General features: G+C 43.6%; 1 protein-coding gene across 1 annotated transcript in view; it reads left to right on the forward strand.

The window, feature by feature from the left end:
• Positions 1-12,776: 12,776 nt before the first annotated feature.
• pggt1b (protein geranylgeranyltransferase type I, beta subunit) overlaps positions 12,777-25,056 on the forward strand; it is a 28,876-nt gene continuing 16,596 nt past the window's right edge. The window contains exons 1-5 of the mRNA XM_083643840.1: positions 12,777-12,911; positions 13,519-13,637; positions 18,867-18,931; positions 19,091-19,242; positions 19,691-19,823. Coding sequence (XP_083499966.1) covers positions 12,784-12,911; positions 13,519-13,637; positions 18,867-18,931; positions 19,091-19,242; positions 19,691-19,823 — 597 coding nt within the window. The 5' untranslated portion in view covers positions 12,777-12,783. The remainder of the gene's footprint in view (positions 12,912-13,518; positions 13,638-18,866; positions 18,932-19,090; positions 19,243-19,690; positions 19,824-25,056) is intronic.

Here is a 25,056-nt window from a genome sequence, read left to right on the forward strand (position 1 = left end):
ACCTGTTAAGTAATGGGTTCTTAAATGGAATTTGAAAGAGGACTTATATTGTTTGATTGACGTATGTGATGGGGGCAGCTGTTCCAATGACTGATGGCACGATAGATGACTGTTTTTTTCAAGGCGTTTGATTTAGGGCGAGGTAACATGATTTTGGTCGTCAACAGGTTAACATGCTGTCTCTCTCTTTCTCTCTCCAGTGATCCTGTGAGCAGGAGACACTAATGTGTATCAGACACAGGTTAACATGCTGTGTCTCTCTTTCTCTCTCCAGTGATCCTGTGAGCAGGAGACACTAATGTGTATCAGACACAGGTTAACATGCTGTGTCTCTCTTTCTCTCTCCAGTGATCCTGTGAGCAAAAGACACTGTTTTGCGCGTGTTCTGGTCAGCCATATGAAATGGGACCTAACACTAACGATCCAGCCGTGTTCAGAGTGACTCAACACTAACGATCCAGCCGTGTTCAGAGGGACTCAACACAGCCGATCCAGCCGTGTTCAGAGTGACTCAACACTAATGATCCAGCCGTGTTCAGAGTGACTTAACACTAACGATCCAGCCGTATTCAGAGTGACTTAACACTAACGATCCAGCCGTATTCAGAGTCACGTAACACTAACGATCCAGCGGTGTTCACAGTGACCTAACACTAACGATCCAGGACGTTGTCAGAGTGACCTGACACTAACGATCCAGCCGTGTTCAGAGTGACCTGACACTAACGATTCAGCCGTGTTCAGAGTGACCTGACACTAACGTTTCAGCCGTGTTCAGAGTGCCCTATCACTAACGTTTCGCAAGTGTTCTGGTCAACCATGTGCCGCCCTCTTATCTCACCTCAGTACAGAGGGAAGAGCGTTTGTATTTGAGGTGGTGTACTAATGTAACTCCCTCTTATCTCACCTCAGTACAGAGGAAAGAGCGTTTGTATTTGAGGTGGTGTACTAATGTAACTCCCTCTTATCTCACCTCAGTACAGAGGAAAGAGCGTTTGTATTTGAGGTGGTGTACTAATGTAACTCCCTCTTATCTCACCTCAGTACAGAGGAAAGAGCGTTTGTATTTGAGGTGGTGCACTAATGTAACCCCCTCTTATCTCACCTCAGTACAGAGGAAAGAGCATTTGTATTTGAGGTGGTGCACTAATGTAACTCCCTCTTATCTCACCTCAGTACAGAGGGAAGAGTGTTTGTATTTGGGGTGGTGTCCTAATGTAACTTCCTCTTATCTCACCTCAGTACAGAGGGAAGAGTGTTTGTATTTGAGGTGGTGTCCTAATGTAACTTCCTCTTATCTCACCTCAGTACAGAGGAAAGAGCGTTTGTATTTGGGGTGGTGTCCTAATGTAACTTCCTCTTATCTCACCTTAGTACAGAGGGAAGAGTGTTTGTATTTGAGGTGGTGTCCTAATGTAACTCCCTCTTATCTCACCTCAGTACAGAGGAAAGAGCGTTTGTATTTGAGGTGGTGTCCTAATGTAACTTCCTCTTATCTCACCTCAGTACAGAGGGAAGAGTGTTTGTATTTGAGGTGGTGTCCTAATGTAACTCCCTCTTATCTCACCTCAGTACAGAGGAAAGAGCGTTTGTATTTGAGGTGGTGTCCTAATGTAACTCCCTCTTATCTCACCTCAGTACAGAGGGAAGAGCGTTTGTATTTGAGGTGGTGTCCTAATGTAACTTCCTCTTATCTCACCTCAGTACAGAGGAAAGAGCGTTTGTATTTTGGGTGGTGTACTAATGTAACTCCCTCTTATCTCACCTCAGTACAGAGGGAAGAGCATTTGTATTTGAGGTGGTGTCCTAATGTAACTTCCTCTTATCTCACCTCAGTACAGAGGAAAGAGCGTTTGTATTTTAGGTGGTGTCCTAATGTGACACAGGTTAACATTACATCTCTCTCTTTCTCTTCCAGTGATCCTGTGAGCAGGAGACACTAAGGTGTATCAGACACAGGTTAACATTACATCTCTCTCTTTCTCTTCCAGTGATCCTGTGAGCAGGAGACACTAACGTGTATCAGAGACAGGTTAACATGATGTGTCTCTCTTTCTCTCTCCAGTGATCCTGTGAGCAGGAGACACTAAGGTGTATCAGACACAGGTTAACATTACATCTCTCTCTTTCTCTCTCCAGTGATCCTGTGAGCAGGAAACACTATGGTCGATGGATCAGCGCCGTTGCCAGTGTCATGACAGACAGCATGAAGGAAGAGGTGAGGAAAACACAGGGCCTAACTTCACGTATTGTTTCCTATCATGGTTGATGGTATCAAATGCCTTTTTGAGGTCAATAATATCCCTATAGAGTGCAGTTTCTGGTCAATGGAGTTTGTTATATCTTCTATTGGTTCCATCAATGCGTGTGAAGTTGATCTGCTTCTGAATCCATATTGGCTGTCACTAAGTAAATTGATAAAATGTATTGATAAATTTGTCCAGTCTATTGTTGAGTTTTTCAAGAACTTTGGAGAATTGTGGAAGTAGTGAAACAGGTCTATAATTTGTTAAGTTGTGTCTGTCTCCAGTCTTATACAGCGGTAGGCCTATTACTTTAGCGATTTTCATTTTGTTAATTTGCCAGTTTGAAGGGAAAGGTTGCAGATGTATGATAGTCTAGCCTATTGAAATGGGCTACAATTAAATGTTCACACATCTCCATCTATTAAATAAGCAAATATTATTTTTGATGAATGAATGAATTTGCAATTAGGAAGCGCAGATGCACAGTGCGCCTTTCAGTCCATTCCTTTGTCTGGGTGGATCCAGGTTTCAGATATGGCAATGATGTTAAATGGTTTAAATGGTTAAATGGATTTCGAAACGTAGCCTACCCCGACCGCAACGGTGGGGGCCCTCGCTGGCGACGCTAAACTTTTAGCTAACCTGTTCGCATCTGTGTTTCCATTACAGTTTTTCGCAAAATAATTGCGATATTTCTACAACTTCGACAATGTACAATTGCGACTTGTAGGCGTTTCCATTGAAGTTGAGTTTGGTCTGATGGCGCGCACACCTGAACGCAATTCCCCGTTACCAGCAGCTGCCACAGTGATTACGCACGGGGATCTGCCCCATATGGCCATATCATCCCGTCCCCTGCATGCTCAAATCCAACCAATGGTCAATGCAAATCACAACACGAAGTTACAACGCATATAAACGAGCCTGATTATCAATTCAAAATAAAATGAGTGGCAACGTTGCTGGCTGCGGTGAATGCAGTGAGCGCGACAGGCAGAGGAAAAAATGTAGCCTAATAGCCTACAACTGGTCCGATTTAGAGATGTAGGAGGGGGGAAAAGGCTGATATGGTGCAATAATCGGAATGTCTGTATTATAATTATAACATTGCACCTGAAACGTGTGCAATGTATTACTCACAGTCACTGTATTCACTTCAGACAGCACCACCGCACCAGTGTGTGCTTTTCATCCCCTCATCTCGCCGCTCAAATGCGCGCACGTGTTAGCGCGCGCGCCGATTTCTGCCATTACACATTAACTATTTTTCCCGGCTCCGCTTTTGCACAACACTCGCCTTTCTGCTAGGTAGCGTTGCTTCAAAGTTTTACACTTGCTGCGGAGGTTTTGCCACGGCTAATCGAACCTTACTTACCGAACTTATTTTCCGCTCCTTTTCCAAAGGAGAATGGGTCACATGACGTGCAAATGCGGAAAATGTGTTTCCATTAACTGTTTCGATAAACTGCTATATCGACACGTCTGAAAAACCACCTCATGAGAGCGCAAAAACTTTTTGCGATATTTGGGAGGTTTTTCGAAATTCACGTGTTTCCATTACCCAATTTCTATTGCGATATTTAGATTTTGCGCATTTCTGAGGGCAATGGAAACACTGTTGGCAATGGCATCCCAAGTAGCATCATACTATTATGGGATGCAATGGGAACAGTTGTATTATGGGATGTGCGTTTTCCAGGCAACGACACACGTTGACACGTTTTGGAACAGCGCTGCATGGCACAATGCTCCTAAAAGCAAAATGCTTATTGTTTTGAATGATTTGGCATCTTCTATTATGGTCCGCCAGTATTGTTGTATTGTAATAATATGCCAAAGGTTTATTGAAATTTTGGGGAGAACCGGGGGGGGGGGGGAATAAAATATAGGCTATATATATATATATATATATATATATATATATATATATATAAACAATAAGGATAGGCTAGTATATTTTGATCATAAATAACAATTGCTAAATCTCAACAGTGCAAACACCGGCAGCTATGCCCACACCATCTCCAGATGCAGGTAGGTCAAACTACACCAAAATAGCCTACTATAGTCATCTATGTTAGACAGCATCTCTGAAATCGAAATTGGAAACGAAAATATTTGTTGTCAATAAATTATCCCATGTAAAAATCACCTCCTTTATAGAAATATGTATGTTGTTTGCAGCTCAGAGCACATGTGAGCAGGGGAAAAGATGGAACCATCACCAGCAGTCCCAAAATGTGCTAACGGAATCGGCGGGCCCCACAGCACACGCAAAGAGGAATATTGAAGACACTCTGAGCGCATCCCTGTGTTTGCTGGATCGGCAAATGCTGGAGCAAAAAAAAAAAAAAAAGCAGACACAGGTTAACATGATGTGTCTCTCTTTCTCTCTCCAGTGATCCTGTGAGCAGGAGACACTTATGTGTATCAAGCACAGGTTAACATGCTGTGTCTCTCTTTCTCTCTCCAGTGATCCTGTGAGCAGGAGACACTTATGTGTATCAAGCACAGGTTAACATGCTGTGTCTCCCTTTCTCTCTCCAGTGATCCTGTGAGCAGGGGACACTAATGTGTATCAGATACAGGTTAACATGCTGTGTCTCTCTTTCTCTCAGTGATCCTGTGAGCAGGAGACACTTATGTGTATCAGACACAGGTTAACATGCTGTGTTTCTCTTTCTCCAGTGATCCTGTGAGCAGGAGACACTTATGTGTATCAGATACAGGTTAACATGCTGTGTTTCTCTTTCTCCAGTGATCCTGTGAGCAGGAGACACTAAGGTGTATCAGATACAGATTAACATGATGTGTCTCTCTTTCTCTCTCCAGTGATCCTGTGAGCAGGAGACACTAAGGTGTATCAGACACAGGTTAACATGCTGTGTTTCTCTTTCTCCAGTGATCCTGTGAGCAGGAGACACTAAGGTGTATCAGATACAGATTAACATGATGTGTCTCTCTTTCTCTCTCCAGTGATCCTGTGAGCAGGAGACACTAAGGTGTATCAGATACAGATTAACATGATGTGTCTCTCTTTCTCTCAGTGATCCTGTGAGCAGGAGACACTTATGTGTATCAGACACAGGTTAACATGCTGTGTCTCTCTTTCTCTCTCCAGTGATCCTGTGAGCAGGAGACACTAAGGTGTATCAGGTACAGATTAACATGATGTGTCTCTCTTTCTCTCAGTGATCCTGTGAGCAGGAGACACTTATGTGTACCAGACACAGGTTAACATGCTGTGTCTCTCTTTCTCTCTCCAGTGATCCTGTGAGCAGGAGACACTAATGTGTATCAGATACAGGTTAACATGCTGTGTCTCTCTTTAGCTCTCCAGTGATCCTGTGACGGCTGTGAGCAGGAGACACTAAGGTGTATCAGACACAGGTTAACATGCTGTGTTTCTCTTTCTCTCTCCAGTGATCCTGTGAGCAGGAGACACTAAGGTGTATCAGACACAGGTTAACATGATGTGTTTCTCTTTCTCTCTCCAGTGAGCCTGTGAGCAGGAGACACTAAGGTGTATCAGATACAGGTTAACATGATGTGTTTCTCTTTCTCTCTCCAGTGAGCCTGTGAGCAGGAGACACTAATGTGTATCAGACACAGGTTAACATGATGTGTCTCTCTCTCTCCAGTGATCCTGTGAGCAGGAGACACTAAGGTGTATCAGACACAGGTTAACATGCTGTGTCTCTCTTTCTCTCTCCAGTGATCCTGTGAGCAAAAGACACTATTTTGCACGTGTTCTGGTCAGCCATGTGAAATGGGACCTAACACGAACGATCCAGCCATGTTCAGAGAGCCTCAACACTAACGATCCAGCCGTGTTCAGAGTGACTCAACACTAACGATCCAGCCGTGTTCAGAGGGACTCAACACTAATGATCCAGCCGTGTTCAGAGTGACTTAACACTAACGATCCAGCCGTGTTCAGAGTGACTTAACACTAACGATCCAGCCGTGTTCAGAGTTACTTAACACTAACGATCCAGCCGTGGTCAGAGTGACTTAACACTAACGATCCAGCCGTATTCAGAGTCACGTAACACTAACGATCCAGCCGTGTTCACAGTGACCTAACACTAACGATCCAGTACGTTGTCAGAGTGACCTGACACTAACGATCCAGCCGTGTTCAGAGTGACCTGACACTAACGATTCAGCCGTGTTCATAGTGACCTGACACTAAGCTTTCAACCGTGTTCAGAGTGCCCTATCACTAACGTTTCAAAAGTGTTCTGGTCAACCATGTGCAATGGGTCCTACACGAATGATCCAGCCGTGTTCAGAGGCACTCAACACAACCGATCCAGCCGTGTTCAGAGTGACTCAACACTAATGATCCAGCCGTGTTCAGAGTGACTTAACACTAACGATCCAGCCGTGTTCAGAGTGACTTAACACTAACGATCCAGCCGTGTTCAGTGACCTAACACTAACGATCCAGGACGTTGTCAGAGTGACCTGACACTAACGATCCAGCCGTGTTCAGAGTGACCTGACACTAACGATTCAGCCGTGTTCATAGTGACCTGACGCCAAGCTTTCAACCGTGTTCAGAGTGCCCTATCACTAACGTTTCAAAAGTGTTCTGGTCAACCATGTGCAATGGGTCCTACACGAACGATCCAGCCGTGTTCAGAGGCACTCAACACAACCGATCTAGCCGTGTTCAGAGTGACTCAAAACTAATGATTCAGCCGTGTTCAGAGTGACTTAACACTAACGATCCAGCCGTGTTCAGAGTGACTTAACACTAATGATCCAGCCGTGTTCACAGTGACCTAACACTAACGATCCAGGACGTTGTCAGAGTGACCTGACACTAACGATCCAGCCGTGTTCAGAGTGACCTGACACTAACGATTCAGCCGTGTTCATAGTGACCTGACGCCAAGCTTTCAACCGTGTTCAGAGTGCCCTATCACTAACGTTTCAAAAGTGTTCTGGTCAACCATGTGCAATGGGTCCTACACGAACGATCCAGCCGTGTTCAGAGGCACTCAACACAACCGATCCAGCCGTGTTCAGAGTGACTCAACACTAATGATTCAGCCGTGTTCAGAGTGACTTAACACTAACGATCCAGCCGTGTTCAGAGTGACTTAACACTAACGATCCAGCCGTGTTCACAGTGACCTAACACTAACGATCCAGGACGTTGTCAGAGTGACCTGACACTAACGATCCAGCCGTGTTCAGAGTGACCTGACACTAACGTTTCAGCCGTGTTCATAGTGACCTGACGCCAAGCTTTCAACCGTGTTCAGAGTGCCCTATCACTAACGTTTCAAAAGTGTTCTGGTCAACCATGTGCAATGGGTCCTACACGAACGATCCAGCCGTGTTCAGAGGCACTCAACACAACCGATCCAGCCGTGTTCAGAGTGACTCAACACTAATGATCCAGCCGTGTTCAGAGTGACTTAACACTAACGATCCAGCCGTGTTCAGAGTGACTTAACACTAACGATCCAGCCGTGCTCAGAGTGACTTAACACTAACGATCCAGCCATGTTCACAGTGACCTAACACTAACGATCCAGGACGTTGTCAGAGTGACCTGACACTAACGATCCAGCCGTGTTCAGAGTGACCTGACACTAACGATTCAGCCGTGTTCAGAGTGACTTAACACTAACGATCCAGCCGTACTCAGAGTGACCTAACACTAACGATCCAGCCGTGTTCAGAGTGACCTGACACTTAACGTTTCAGCCGTGTTCAGAGTGTGTTCAGAGTGCCCTATCACTAACGTTTCGCAAGTGTTCTGGTCAACCATGTGCCGCCCTCTTATCTCACCTCAGTACAGAGGAAAGAGCGTTTGTATTTGAGGTGGTGTACTAATGTAACTCCCTCTTATCTCACCTCAGTACAGAGGGAAGAGCGTTTGTATTTGAGGTGGTGTACTAATGTAACTCCCTCTTATCTCACCTCAGTACAGAGGAAAGAGCGTTTGTATTTGAGGTGGTGTACTAATGAAACTCCCTCTTATCTCACCTCAGTACAGAGGAAAGAGCGTTTGTATTTGAGGTGGTGTACTAATGTAACTCCCTCTTATCTCACCTCAGTACAGAGGAAAGAGCGTTTGTATTTGAGGTGTTGTACTAATGTAACTCCCTCTTATCTCACCTCAGTACAGAGGGAAGAGCGTTTGTATTTGAGGTGGTGTCCTAATGTAACTCCCTCTTATCTCACCTCAGTACAGAGGAAAGAGCGTTTGTATTTGAGGTGGTGTACTAATGTAACTCCCTCTTATCTCACCTCAGTACAGAGGGAAGAGCGTTTGTATTTGAGGTGGTGTATTAATGTAACTCCCTCTTATCTCACCTCAGTACAGAGGGAAGAGTGTTTGTATTTGAGGTGGTGTACTAATGTAACTCCCTCTTATCTCACCTCAGTACAGAGGGAAGAGCGTTTGTATTTGAGGTGGTGTCCTAATGTAACTCCCTCTTATCTCACCTCAGTACAGAGGGAAGAGCGTTTGTATTTGAGGTGGTGTGTTAATGTGACACAGGTTAACATTACATCTCTCTCTTTTTCTTCCAGTGATCCTGTGAGCAGGAGACACTAAGGTGTATCAGACACAGGTTATTTATTTATGTATTTATTTATTTAAAAAGCATCCCCATTAGCTGATGCCTGTGGCACCAGCTAATCTTCCTGGGGTCCAAATACAATACAATAATGCAATACAATACAAGTCTTATACATATATACAATCACATTTGTGTGATGTTTACAAGTTATAATACATGATATATATCAGATATGTGTAATATAACACATTTGCATTTTGGGTGGGTTACAAGTTACAAGTTACATTGTACATACATTTGTGAGAATACAAAAATGGAGTTGCTCGTGACCAGCTGGACTATTGATCACCTGTTAAGTAATGGGTTCTTAAATGGAATTTGAAAGAGGACTTATTGTTTGATTGATGTATGTGATGGGGGCAGCTGTTCCAATGACTGATGGCACGATAGATGACTGTTTTTTTCAAGGCGTTTGATTTAGGGCGAGGTAACATGATTTTGGTCGTCAACAGGTTAACATGCTGTCTCTCTCTTTCTCTCTCCAGTGATCCTGTGAGCAGGAGACACTAATGTGTATCAGACACAGGTTAACATGCTGTGTCTCTCTTTCTCTCTCCAGTGATCCTGTGACAGCTGTGAGCAGGAGACACTAATGTGTATCAGACACAGGTTAACATGCTGTGTCTCTCTTTCTCTCTCCAGTGATCCTGTGACGGCTGTGAGCAGGAGACACTAATGTGTATCAGACACAGGTTAACATGCTGTGTCTCTCTTTCTCTCTCCAGTGATCATGTGAGCAGGAGACACTAATGTGTATCAGACACAGGTTAACATGCTGTGTCTCTCTTTCTCTCTCCAGTGATCCTGTGAGCAGGAGACACTAATGTGTATCAGACACAGGTTAACATGCTGTGTCTCTCTCTCTCCAGTGATCCTGTGAGCAGGAGACACTAATGTGTATCAGACACAGGTTAACATGCTGTGTCTCTCTCTCTCTAGTGATCCTGTGAGCAGGAGACACTAAGGTGTATCAGACACAGGTTAACATGCTGTGTCTCTCTTTCTCTCTCCAGTGATCCTGTGAGCAAAAGACACTGTTTTGCGCGTGTTCTGGTCAGCCATGTGAAATGGGACCTAACACGAACGATCCAGCCATGTTCAGAGAGCCGCAACACTAACGATCCAGCCGTGTTCAGAGTGACTCAACACTAACGATCCAGCCGTGTTCAGAGTGACTCAACACTAACGATCCAGCCGTGTTCAGAGTGACCTGACACTTAACGTTTCAGCCGTGTTCAGAGTGCCCTATCACTAACGTTTCGCAAGTGTTCTGGTCAACCATGTGCTGCCCTCTTATCTCACCTCAGTACAGAGGAAAGAGCGTTTGTATTTGAGGTGGTGTACTAATGTAACTCCCTCTTATCTCACCTCAGTACAGAGGAAAGAGCGTTTGTATTTGAGGTGGTGTACTAATGTAACTCCCTCTTATCTCACCTCACTACAGAGGGAAGAGCGTTTGTATTTGGGGTGGTGTCCTAATGTAACTTCCTCTTATCTCACCTCAGTACAGAGGGAAGAGCGTTTGTATTTGGGGTGGTGTCCTAATGTAACTCTAGGACTGATGTCTCAATGCTCTGTATAGGTGTTCTGGTGACACGGTTGGGTTTCTTTTGTTTAACACAGCGACACACCTTGGTTACATAGTGCTCCATTTCCGCACCCATTTTGGGCCAGAAGAAACGCTTCCGGGCGAGGTTAATCATTCGATTAGCACCTAGGTGTCCCATTTCCTCATGCAGGTGTGTGTAGATGACATGTTTGGGTGACTCAGGAATCACTAACTGGTTTCTCGATGCTGCTTCTCTCCGTAGGATTCCATCTCCATCTATCTTTAAGCGGGGCCATTCTCAGAGGAGTTGTCTGACAGTTACTGACTCCATTAGCTTATCTTTGTGTCTCAAACGATTGTGATTTCTTTTCAGGGTCATCACTCTGCTAATTACTGGATCTGTGTTTTGTGCATTTCTGATGCTCTCCACTGTCAAAGGTTGAATTGGGTCACTGTTCTCTTCAGGCAGTGCATCCATGTTGCATGTCACTGCTGATATCCAGTCTATTTCTCCTCTCCTTGACATTTTCAGCGCTTCTCCCACAGATTCCAACTCATCCGGCTGACATGCTCCTGTGCACTCCTGCATGATCTCTTCAATGGATTTTGGTCTCCTTTGGACTCCCTCTTATCTCACCTCAGTACAGAGGGAAGAGCGTTTGTATTTGAGGTGGTGTCCTAATGTAACTCCCTCTTATCTCACCTCAGTACAGAGGGAAGAGCGTTTGTATTTGAGGTGGTGTCCTAATGTAACTCCCTCTTATCTCACCTCAGTACAGAGGGAAGAGCGTTTGTATTTGAGGTGGTGTACTAATGTAACTCCCTCTTATCTCACCTCAGTACAGAGGGAAGAGCGTTTGTATTTGAGGTGGTGTCCTAATGTAACTCCCTCTTATCTCACCTCAGTACAGAGGAAAGAGCGTTTGTATTTGGGGTGGTGTCCTAATGTAACTCCCTCTTATCTCACCTCAGTACAGAGGAAAGAGCATTTGTATTTGAGGTGGTGTCCTAATGTAACTCCCTCTTATCTCACCTCAGTACAGAGGAAAGAGCGTTTGTATTTGGGGTGGTGTCCTAATGTAACTCCCTCTTATCTCACCTCAGTACAGAGGGAAGAGCGTTTGTATTTGAGGTGGTGTACTAATGTAACTCCCTCTTATCTCACCTCAGTACAGAGGAAAGAGCGTTTGTATTTGAGGTGGTGTCCTAATGTAACTCCCTCTTATCTCACCTCAGTACAGAGGGAAGAGTGTTTGTATTTGAGGTGGTGTCTTAATGTAACTCCCTCTTATCTCACCTCAGTACAGAGGAAAGAGCGTTTGTATTTGAGGTGGTGTCCTAATGTAACTCCCTCTTATCTCACCTCAGTACAGAGGGAAGAGTGTTTGTATTTGAGGTGGTGTCCTAATGTAACTCCCTCTTATCTCACCTCAGTACAGAGGAAAGAGCGTTTGTATTTGAGGTGGTGTACTAATGTAACTCCCTCTTATCTCACCTCAGTACAGTAACCCAACTGGGCATTGTAGCCAGTGTCAAGTAAGGGAGACGGTGGAGCATGTTCTGATCTCATGCAGGAGATACTGTATGAAGCAGAGAGGGTGATCATGATGACTGGACTGCAGAGACTGGGACAAATAGAGGCCAGTGTGAAGGGTATAATGGGATGTGTGGGAGTAGTGGAGGGGAAGAAAATAGTGGTCAGTTTTTTGAGAGGAACTGGACTGTTAAAAAGACTGTAATGGAATAGGGGAACAGTGGATGTATTAGTCCAGAAGGAGGCGGTAATGCAACATTTTGGATGCCAACCGCCGTAAAACCAAACAGAAGAAGAAGAAGAACACCGGAAACTATCCCTCGTAGGTAGGGCAAAGAGCGTGGAAGGAAAGAGACGACACTCCGGCCATTTTTGGAAACAGAATTCGCCTCGCAGTGGTCAGCTGCGGTAGCGCTGGCCCCTATAATCAGCCTCTCTAAACAGTAACTCAACGGGAGTTGAACCTCGGGTCCTTTTCATTAGGTATTTATCTTGAAAAAACTAAACAAAGAAAACGAAAAATTTTGCTTAGTTTCCACAATATGGTTGTTGTTTTACATCCCTGCACTACACCACTTCAATCAAGATTTGCAGTACGCCCGGAAAAGATGTGAATCCCCAAAATTTAGAGTGTTCTCCCGTTGAGTTACTGTTTAGAGAGGCTGATTATAGGGGCCAGCGCTACCGCAGCTGACCACTGCGAGCCTGTGCGAGGTTCTTTTGGCGCTGTCAGGCTTCCAAAAATAAAAAATGGCGGAGGCTGCTGGGCGCTGATGTTGCAATGGGGCAATATGGAGCTGTCATTCTTTCCATAAAAGTTCTTTGGGTAGGGTAGGTGTGGACGCAAAGATGGCGGAAGAAGAGGACCAGTTAGAAGAATTTGAGCAAATAGACTTTTTAAGAAATCGACATGTACGGTTCTTCCAGAGAACGCTGCAGGTATTACCTGAGAGATACGCCTCACTGGAAACAACCAGGTAAGATGACTGAAATCAACACGACAGCTCATCTGTTTTGTTGGGAGAACTTGGCTAGCCAGCAAGCTACCGTTATAGCTCTAGCTTAACAGCCCTTTGAATGGGAGGCTAATGTTGTTTAGCTTGCTTGCTAACGTCAGCTAGTGAGGTGATGACAGCTTAACAGTAAACTAATGTGAGACTTTTAGAAACTATGAGAACGTAGTGTATTTTAATTTGATCATTCACGAGCTTTTAATCAATGTTAATTGGTAATTATGATCCTGGGGTTGAGCTTACTTGAGCTCCGTTGGTAAACTTACCAAATAGTTTGCCAGCCAGGTAACACTAGTACCCATATAGAGCAAGCTAGGCAAATCTCCCAAAATGTTGGCTTGTTCACTGTTGAGTTACCATGGGTTGCAGCGGTTGCTACTTCCCTAATGTTGAATGGAGCATTCACCCAGTAACCTTTGTGACTGTTTTCTGTCACTGATTGCATCGCCTCGATGTTCGTATTTATTTATGTATCTTATTTTTAGATGTGCGTCTTTGTCTTTCAATATCATAAAATACGTATTTTATTCTGTGGTTAACACCTTGTCTTTTTGCTCTGCCTCCTGTCCAGGTTGACCATAATGTTTTTTGCAGTGTCTGGTCTCGATGTGTTGGATGCCCTGGATGTGATCGATAAGAACATTATGATCGAGTGGATCTACTCTCAACAGGTTCTACCCACAGAGGATCGTAAGTCTAATGCCAAGTTCACAAGTCACAACACAGAATCAGTTTCTCTGCATGCGAAGATGTCAACGCCCAAATCTATAACTTGTACTATGTATGTAGTGCACTGTGCAAGTCACTACTTACTTAAACATCAAGACTTCATTGTCAATGCAGGTTTTTAAACATGTTATAAACATCAGAATCAAATAACACATTTTGTACAAGAAAAAAAAAGCAATACTGATTTGTCAGTGCAGGTTTTTTTTAACCCTGTCAATTCCCGACAGACTTGTTTTCTGCAGGGTTTTCACACTGCACTGTCTAGAACGCACAGAAGAGGCAGCACGCTCGCTCTTCAACCAGGTCCTTGTATACTATTTAAGATCAAACTTGGAAGTAGGGGTGCCGTTGATCTTAATCGTCATTCAGTTTGGTCCCCCAGCAGTCCAAAAGTATTACTGTAGTATCAACATATACTGAAAGTAGCAAAAATCAAAGTGAGAGTGAATCTAACTATCTAATCTAATATTCTATATATATCTATATATATACAGTATATCAGCTGCTGCACATGCTTCTCCACCTTGGCCTGATGCTCCTTGAGCCTTGATGTCACTTGCTGCACTATGGATTACCAGGATTGTATGATCCGTACAAAATACAAAACTATAAAAACATGGAGGATAAGGGGGGCTAAAGACCATCAACTTAAATTGAGCTACTGCTTAGTGAAACTGTTCATTTGTATTCATAATTTCTGTAGTTTCCCTCTTTTTTAATAGCATCTCCTGTGCCATTTCCATTGTCAAATTCACTGTCAGCAAAATAAATACTTTCTCACACGCAGCCAATTATTGAATATCCTATTGGCGTTGAAGTTTAAATTAAATTTGAATGCTCCAGGACTCTACATTAAGGGTTGCCAGGTTGCCATTGGAAATCATTTTGAGAAATTGTCAACCAATTCTTGGCCTTTGGTTGCCATCAGTGGCAGCCACTTTCTTAACCTATAAATATAGGGACAACAAACAGCTCCCGCCTGGACTACTGCAACATTCTTCTGGCTGGGCTACCTGCCTCTGCCATCCAACCGCTCTAGCTCATTCAGAACCCTGCAGCCCATCTGGTGTTCAACCAACCTAAATTCTCTCATGCCACTCCCCTTTTTCGGGACCTTCACTGGCTTCCCATCTCAGCACGCATCAAATTCAAGACAATGGTACTGGCCACCAGACAGCTCCTCCGTATCTACAATCTATGGTCAGGTTCCAAACCTCGCCTTGTTCCCTCCCCTCCTCCACCCTTGCAGATCGCCTCGCCCCTCCATCACTACGTGGGCTCAAAAGTCGTTCAGGTGCTCCACTGCATCAAACTTGAGAAAATCTGATTTTCTCTTAAAGCTCCTTGAATACCTTTAACAGGACATGGAGGCCATTTTTACAAAATATAAATAACATGGTGGTTGTGCTTGACCCTGACGGCAACTAACTCCCTCCATTTCCTCAAATCCCCCTTCCCTCTCCCCCCCTTTTTATTTTTATTATTTTATTTATTTTTTCTTCCTTTTCTGTTTTTTTTGTTGTTGTCTGGGTTTGTTTTTGTTTCATGTATGTTCATTGTGGGTAGTACTGGCTTATTCGGCTCGACAAACATGGAAGAAACTTCAAACCAATAATTTTTGGAAATCGAGTTAATCAGGGATGAACCAAGGACGCGAAATACATCATTTACTGTATTATCTTTACTTACTGAAATGACTATAAATCAAATGAGCTGGGAAAAATCAGTCCTAAATATGAACTACTGTATGAACCTTACTGTGCTTCTCCTGTATTTTTGCTAGAACCTAAAACAAGCCCAGGCTGTGCAGAGGCAGAGGTCAAATCAGCCCTGTCACAGTTTGCCCCCAAGCTGGCAGAGCTACATGATCATGATTGGATGCTGCCTGTCAGTGTTCATTTAAAAATGGATACTGTACATCTACATTTGCAAAGGGTCATTTCAAGGGAGGGCAGCTGGAGGGCAATTGAATTACTCGAAGCATTTAGAGCTGCAACGATTAACCGATTATTCGATCAACAGAAAATTCAGCTCCAACTATTTTTATAATTGAATAATCATTTTAGACTAATTTTTAAGAACAAAATACTAACATTCTTCCATTCCAGCTTCTTAAATGTGAATATTTTATGGCTTCTTTAGTGTTCAGTGACTGTAGGTCAGGACAAAAAGAAGACATTTGATGATGTCACCTTGGGCTCTGGGGTAGCTACCGGATCCCAGCATCGATTCTGCCTGCTATGTCATTATCAATTGTTCCGTTTTATTCAAAATGGTTACTCTTTTGTGTTTCCACCTCCGCCGGCTACCGCTCCTGCTAACAATCCGTATCCGATCTCCCTAGGCTCTTTCACACACAGATCGCGCAAAAATTGCCGTTTAGGAGTCCCGTAAAGCCAGCCGCCTCGCCACAGAAATTGCTTTCACATGAGCCAAGCAGCACGGCCACATTACCGTGCTGCTGTGTACTTTCAGGTGAAATCCCCTGCTCCCGGATTGAAAGGCGAGCGGAGGGATTTCCTGCTCCTCCTAGCCCAAATGTATATTTTCATAGGTTAGTGTAGCCTAGGCTACTGTATGATGAACAAATTCATTCAACAAGACTTCCCTCCTAGTCCGCTGAGCAGGGAGGATAGTGCACTCGCATGGTGGGCGGGCAGATCGATATGGTGTCCTACTAAAATTGGAACGATACACGACCGCCCGCATATCAAACAGCTGCAGTCTGCATAACGTTCGTCGGGGGAATAGTATAGGCTATAAATGCACATGACTACTTCGTTAGTAGTTTTTGTAAGGGAATGCACAGAGCTGATTTCGAGAGGGAATAACCTCAGACCAACTCGCCACAGACAGCTATAGCCCTCTGAAGCTTATTATTATATCCGTTAATTGTAGCCTACCTACTAATGTCAACATCGTTTGAGCATAAAGCCTAACCGCACGGAGCATTCCTCCTGGCGTCCCTGCAGTCATGATTGTATAGGCTACTTTTTTTACTTTCACTCCTGCACTTTCTTGATACATGAGGTGATTTCCCCTGTATTTTTTTTTATGAATGAGCAGACCATTCGCACCTTTTCCGGCGCGCTGCGACGACCTTTCAAGTGGAGGCGGGTTGACTCTCGTGCTCATCAGTTGTAATGTCATTGTAGTATTAACATATTTAGCGCTATTCCCATTAGTATAATTTCTATTTCTGTAAGATGTATTACAATTAATGGTTGTCTTAGTATCAGTGTTGCTATTAGTATTAGTGCTGTGTCAGTATCAGTACTAGCATTGCATTCACATTAGTGTTAGTATTAGTATGAATGATACTGTTTACTGATATAATATTTATTTATTTCAGTTTAATTCAGTCATCAATATTAGCTGAACAGTATTGCCTACATCTTCATAAATCAAACTATCAAGTATTACAACTGCATACATTAATGGTAAGTTGGTAACACTGTAGCATCGATGTGTACAAGGCAAGCCTAGTCACGCAGCTCTGTAGACTATACTGGAGATGATGATAATAATAATGATGATGATGATGATGATGATGATGATGATGCTATTTCGGGGTGTCCGGGTAGTGTAGCGGTAGATTCCCTGCCTACCAACACGAGGGTCGCAGGTTTGTATCCACGTTACCTCCGGCTTGGTCGGGCGTCCATACAGGCACGATTGGCTGAGGGTGCGAAGCCGGATTGGGGACATGTGTCTTGGTCGCTGCACTAGCGCCTCCTCTGGTCGGTCGGGGCGCCTGGTTGGGGTGGAAGGGAACTGGTGGGAAATGGCGTGATGTGCTACGTCCTACCAGTGAAGCTCCCCCTGTCTGGTGAAAAGAAGCGGCAACTGCGAATGTGTCGGAGGAAGCATGGTGCTAGTCTCGGCTCTCACCAGATCGGCAGAGGGTGGAGCAGCGACCGGGGCAGCCAGTAGGGCAGCATGGGGATAAATCGGCCAAGTATAATTGGGGAGAAAATGTGGAATAATCAGAAAAAATAAATAAATAATGCTATTTAATAAAGCAAAAGTATTTCTTACCCAAATACTGGATTACTAAATAATTGATAGCTGCAGCCCTAGAAACATTGGGCAACCTGTTGAACTTAATGCTGCGGCAGGGTTTGTTGCTGGTGCAGGATGGGAAGTGAGATGGGACAAGTTCAGGTTACCACTGATCAGCGGCTCTTTTTCAGCCACACAAAAACCTCCAGGTGCCTTAATAGTTCCCTAACCTGTCCCACTTGTTCATCGCCGAAAGTTGGGTTCGAAATATTTAAGGACTTTTTTTCCTTCTGTCACTAACAAGCCATTCTACCATCTGTTTAACACAGTTAATTATTCAAGACACAAACAGAACTCACGTCGGGATAGTGGTGCTTGATTGGACCAAGTACGCTGCTGCCATATGTGTGGTGTCTGGCCGGTTTCTCGCCATTAGGCAAGAGAATATACAGCTTGGTAGGCCTTTATTTGTCATCAATATGGGGAAAACATTGATTGTGCTGTTGACTGTTGTGTGATATGCATTATGCACATTGTTATTCCAACAGCGTACAGGAAGGTCGAATTTGACATTAATAGATTCATTCACTCTGCACTTATCTGTCTGTGCGAGAAGACGTCTCTCTGCTATGTTGAATATGACTATGCTGTAGTATCTGGTTACTCAATGGGTCTTTTCAGGGTAGTGAATTTGAAAATTGATTGGCAGACAGACTCTTTTGTTACAGTGGACAACATCAGAGTCCTGAAGATGCCAGGATATTGCACTGTTTTCCCGGTTTGATTTAATAGAAAATTGGAAAGAACAAACTCCAAAATAAGAGAGTATGACACTGCCAGTCATGTAGCGTAACATGAATGATCTATAATAAAACAAGCCTATCACACACGGGCTGCCGTCTGAAATCGTGATGAGACAACTGACACATGTCAACATGTAATGTTCTGATTATCCCCACTAGATGGCAGCAGTACACCTTGTTCATAGGTCACCTAGTTGTGTCTATGCAGCACCTTGCTGAAGGTCAGCACAAAACGAATGGTGCTTGGTTTGTGATGTTAGATGAAGTCAAGAGACAGTGGAGAAATAGGCTCTTTCCTATGCCATTATCTCTTGATATTTCCATTCACAATACACTGAAAATAAATGTCTTCATCTCCTCCCGTCTCCTCCTTATCTTCTTCCAGAATCCAATCTAAGTCGTTGTGGGTTTCGAGGATCGTCGCATCTTGGAATTCCTTACAGCACTAAGGTACTGCCTCTCCCTGCCCTACGCTTCTAGACCTACCACAGACATGCATTGAACTCCCGAAGATATCCAGACATTACTCTGATAATGGTTATATGATAATGGTTATGGTTATGGTTAACTGCATAATAAAACGCAAGTTTTACTGTGTCCTGTCTCCAGGGTCCAGGAGTGCTCCATCCTTATGACACCGGCCATGTGGCCATGACCTACACTGGGCTGACCTCGCTACTCATACTGGGAGATGACCTGAGCCGGGTCAACAAACAGGCCTGTCTGGCTGGTCTGAAAGCACTGCAGCTAGAAGACGGCAGGTAGGTGCACGCACGCACGGCGTCGCACGCACACACACACACTCTTGGACTTCCAGTCTGATTCATATCACTTTCACACTGACTCAAAAACACTTGACGCCATGTGGATAACATTCTTAATCTGGACTGACATGGAAACTCCCCTGTCATCCTACAATAGTACACTTTGGCTTACTCATGGATGCACTGGCACGCACGCGCACACACACACACACACACACACACACACACACACACACACACACACACACAGAGTTTGTATACAAGATAACAGATAACACCACCTTGAGACAGATATAGAACTCATTAAATAGGTTGGCACCTAGATCTGCCGAACCTTTTCTTCATTTTAGATAACATGTCTGTCTGAAACACGACACACCCTAAACACTACACACCCTTCAGCTTGTGTGTGTGTGTGTGTTCTTGTGCGTCTTCGTGCTTCCAGTTTCTACGCAGTGCCAGAGGGGAGTGAAAACGATATTCGGTTCATCTACTGCGCCGCTTGTATCTGCTACATGCTGGATGACTGGTCAGGCATGGACATCCAGAAGGCCATCGAGTACATCAGAGGGAGTATGGTGGGTCCACTCTGTGTATAAATACACATGATTAGGCACTGGGCTGTGGGAAACAAGGAAGGTGAAGCTTGAGTTAGGGCTGGGTATCGTTCAACATTTTTTGATATCGATACCGTTTCAATACTTTGATTTCGGTTCCTGAACGATACTTTTTTCGATACCAATTTTTAGAAAAATCCATTTTAACAAAAATAAAACTGCATTACACATTGACAATTATGATACAATTTTTTTTTTTTTTTTTTTCAAGTTTTACAGCAGAAAAAAATAAAACCTACTGTATTTAACATAACTTTAAGTTGTCTAAACTTATTGCTGTCCCTACAAAAAAATATTGGAGTACTACAAAGGAAAGAAATGTAAAACAAATAAATCAGTGCAATAGTTTTCAGTGCAAAACGGAGAGTTGCAAATCAGTGTCACTGATGCAACAGAACGCTATTTTTGTCCAAACTGATGAGACAGCTCCACTTCATGCATGGAAGACAATAGTTGAGCATTGACTAGCGTATCAATATAGCCTTAATGGCACAAAGTGAATTGCGTTTACAATCAACAAACTATCATGACATCAGCGTTTGTTAACGAGTTGCTAAAAATACACAATGCCCGCTTGCGCATAACGTTAGGCGCCAATTAGCTAGCTAGCTAGCTACAACTCACAGTCAGACTGAGGGCTCTGATAACCGCTAACATCAACGACAACTTGCGGTAAGCTGACCCACCTCTTGATTATTTCTCTTGTCTGTGGAAACCAGTCCTTGTTGTTTCTGTTTCTTTCCCTGCTTTTCATCATCTTCACCATATGGTACTCCAGGATAGGACTATAGCTTGTTAGACTAGCTTGCTAGTTCCACTTCTGTCTCCGCACCGCATGCTGCCTGCCTCACAACAAACACACACCGGCTAAAGTGGGCGTAACTTTTCATGCATGCCTCTACATGACAGCCAATTACCAGCCGTATTAGAGCGTGGTGTGCAAGCATGTCGCATGCTTATAGGCTCAATGAGGCGCCTTCGATACCCCTTAGTATCGATGCTTTCATTTCGGTGCCAAGTAAGTATCGAAACTCGATACCAAGCCCTAGCTTGAGTACATGCACACTGTCTCCCGTTCTTTTTCCCACGGCGCTGGCAGCAGGTCATGCCGAGGGCAGAAGATGCCAAGTCATGACACTCAGTCAGTCAGTCACTCACTGACTCATGGACAATGTTTTTTATTATTATTATTATCAAGTTCTTTCGGTTTTTCTCCCATTTTCTCCCCAATTGTACATGGCCATCTCCCCCTGCCTCTGCCTCCGTGTGGTTTCTTTGATTTGTTTTGTTATCTAGACAGCATATCCTCACTTCTGTCATGGCTTGGAGCATCTGTTTGCGAGACGAGCAGTGGGTTTTAAACTTCACGTGCAAAGATGGTAAATACATCCCGTCCTCCGCAACTGGCTGGCTGGTGGAAAGTAGCTGCATGCATGCATGCTCTCAACAAGACCCCGGTAAAAAGAAAACCCAACATTTTGTCCTTAACAACGCGGTAGAAACCAGTTACTGGTTTCTACACCAGTATACTATATCATGTTTCTACCAATCTGGGAACCCTTACCCAGAGTCTATTTTGGCACATAAATAGACTCTGGGACAGCCGTATGTTTTTTTTAGGCTTCCTGTACAGTGCAAATCTTCCGCCCGGGATCTCCACCTCCACGCAGTGCTGCTCTGTTGTTGTACTGGCGAAGAGTTCCGGTCCCAAATGCTAGTGAATATATAAGAGTTTTGACATTTAGCATTAAAAATAAAAACGACGCAATGTATGTTTTTAAAAGGCACCGGTGAGCGGAAGTGGAAGTCCCGGGCGGAAGATCTTCGCTGTACAGGAAGCCTAAAAAAAAGGTACGGCTGTCCCATAGTCTATTTGCGTTGGCAGGAGAAACATGACAAATGCTTTCAGGTTCAATTCAGTAGCGAAACTCTGACGTAGGGATGTCATGTGGTGGGCGTGAGTCAAAATCAGACTATGCTCTGTAGCATGTAAACGGGAATATAAGTGGAATATTCTAAAGCAGCTCATGAACACCATCGAAATATTGGCTCATTTAGCTTAAAGTCGAGCTGAACTCATAAATGACTTTTCTTTTCTTTTAGTTCAAATACCTGGGTATGCAGTGCACCTATTTAATAATGTATGCAAACAAAATCACAAAAGTCTAATTTCTTTAGTTTTTCACACTTTTTCACATCAAAAGTTCATTTTTCAAGATTTCACTGATAACAGTAATGTACAGTTTGCTGACGTCACACTATCAAATTTCTACCCCATTTCAACCAATCATATCACGACATGCAGCTGTCAATCAAATCTTCATTTCAGGATAATTTTCTCTTCCAAATGAAGTAGAAAATGGCGCCTAGTGCCTGTCATCTGCAGAATTCCTATCCCATAAACTAACTACTAACTTGGCCAATTGTTAGAAACATGAACAAAAAACAAAAACTATAATCTCTAAGAATGCAAAGAAATGTAACTGGCTCGTTAAAACGCGCATTCCAGGGATATCGTATTTACAGAAATAGCGTAAAAGGCGCACGTTTGAGAGCGTGGTTGTCAGGGGTCTGCCCTCGGAGATTCCAGGCGGGCGGGCAGCACCCATTCATCGGATTGTCCGCTCCCTCCGCACGAAGCAGCTGGCTGCCTGGTACTCCGCGGATCCCACTCGCGTAGCACGACAACACGCTGAATCCCACTCGATTTAGGGGTGGAACACGCCATGATTGACCAATGCCAAAGCCAGTCGACAGAATTGTCAAATCAAATCATCGACATGATACTATGACCCGCCTCTCAATTTGTCATCTCAGACAAATTATGTTTTCAGTCTGAAACAGACTGCGACGCACGTGACGATACGGGTTCAGTTCGACTTTAAGGTCAATAGTGGAATTATTGCAGTCCATGTAAATTGCAGTCCATGTAAACTTACTCATTGTTGTTAGATTAACAGATTTTTTTACTCGGTCCTTGCTTTAGCCTCGCTGTTTGTCTTTCCATCAGATATGAGTTAGTTAGATAAACAGTTCAGTGTCGGGGGAGGTATTGTCTTCATAAAGAAAGCCAGTGGAAGCTGCCTTCCTGTCAACGCGGTGTCCTTTACATCTCAAGTCCCCAGAGAGGAGAGATGGTCCCGTTCACTCTCAAACCACAGTTTGACCTTTTTGTGTTTGATTACATTGTTTCCTCATTGTTTCCATGGGTGTGTATGCATGCAACACCCCACACTCTTTCTTTCTCATAGACACACACAGATAGGATGACAAAGGACGCTCCACAGATATGGCATACTATGTTACTAAACTGATCATGACTGAAAAGTAAAGTTTTTGTCCACTGGTCACACAGTGGTTGCTGGATTCCAAGGCAAATTGATATACAGTATTATGTAAGAACAGAGAAACCACTGAATGATAGCTGGTTGCTGGTTATGTGTCAACATGCCTGGAAGAGTAGACTAGCTTACCAATAATAGCCACACTAAAGTTTCAATAGCCTTTGGATGGCGCCAAGTATCAATTTACCAACCTTATTGTTGTTATGGTCTGATCACACCACAGACACAGTCACAGACATGGGCTAGGCCTTGTCTGTTCATCCCAGCTATTGCATATTTTAGTGCTGGGAACTGGTGCTGATCCTAATTAAGCAATTGAATTAGTTCTTAAAAATCAAAAAAGTTCTAAAACAAGTTTTCAACTTATCAGTCCCGCCAGGAAATTGCAATTTTGCGATCTCAATAATGAATGCAAATTCAACCAATCTCCGCAATATTCGCGGGGGCTTGCAATTTTTCAAAATTCCCACCATTTCTCTGCAAAAACGGCAAAACAGGTTCCTCAACTTGTCATTTTTACCACAAAAAATCACATAAAACTTTGCAAATCCCATTGTGCTGCGAAATCAAGCATATTTATCGCAAAAAAAAAATCGTGGAGGGACTGACATTTTCCTCTGTTTTTCATGAAGGCACAGACCAATCCATTTAGGGTCCCAAAACTAGGCCTTAGAGCATTCTCATCCTTTACTGTTGGTTATTTTTAACTGTCCCACATTAATAGTTGGGCCAGACTGGAACAAGTAACACTAGAGTAAATAGTCTTCAAATAAGTCCACCTAGATTTTAAATTCACTGGAGCTGTTTAGTAAATCTGAGATGAATGAGTAATGGCTGAGACACGTACATTAATCGGTGTGGGACATGTCTCGCGTCTGTCTCTTTAGTGGTGTGTCCCGCACCGTTGGCTCTAGTCGGCTTTGTCGTGGCTTTTCCAGCCGATTCAACAGGCGTCGGTGAGAGAGCTCACTGATTGGCTGGTCAGCTGGTAGCGAAGCAGTGCAGGAGAAGAGAGGGCTCACGCAAAACACACTGCTCATTTTTTCACCACCTCATCTAGTAATTCCAATATACGCATATTTTCATGACGACGTGCCTTTGGGAAAGTCCCTTTCTTGACCCTCTCACTGCATGATGATATCACCCATTTAGTTTTCCTTTCTTCCACAAGCAATAAACCAGAAAAGGACTGACATACGCCAGTGCCATTTGCAACTTTTTATCAGACATACATTTCCCCCACAAATCATTTTTGTTTTTGTTTTAATTTTCATTTGGATTTAGGGGTTATGGTTGATTTATTAATACATTTTATTTTATTTATTTATTTTGATGACTTTGCCGTCCCAGACAGCCTCTTCGAAATAGCAAAACGTTTTACATGGGCACTTCAAACATACTACCCGAAGTAAGACGACTGGAGCACTCATTCAGTCTTCAGTTAGTCATATTTTCTGACAAAACGCACACACACCCACACACACACACACACCCCCACACAAGCTGAAGGGTGTGTAGTGTTTAGGGTGTGTAGTGTTTCAAAACGACCACCCTCTCCAAACACTGTGACCCCAATCAGTTATCGAGTTATTTCCCTAGGCCTATTATAAAATCATTTAGGTCACTACTACAGTAATTAAGCCTATACTTTTCTTTTTCTTTCTTTTTAAAATCAATTTCCGCCCAATTATGGAAAATTCTGCAATATTCCATGTTTTACAGTTTAATCCAATTTTATTACCAAATTCTGTGATTCAGTCTGCATTTTCTGCATTATGGAAATCATAGGGCCCTACCTAAATAGGCTATATTGCCAAATTCATATGCTTTCCTTCCTATAAATGAGTGTG

Source organism: Poromitra crassiceps, assembly GCF_964638095.1.
Source record: "Poromitra crassiceps genome assembly, chromosome: 10".
Taxonomy (NCBI): Eukaryota; Metazoa; Chordata; class Actinopteri; order Beryciformes; family Melamphaidae; genus Poromitra; species Poromitra crassiceps.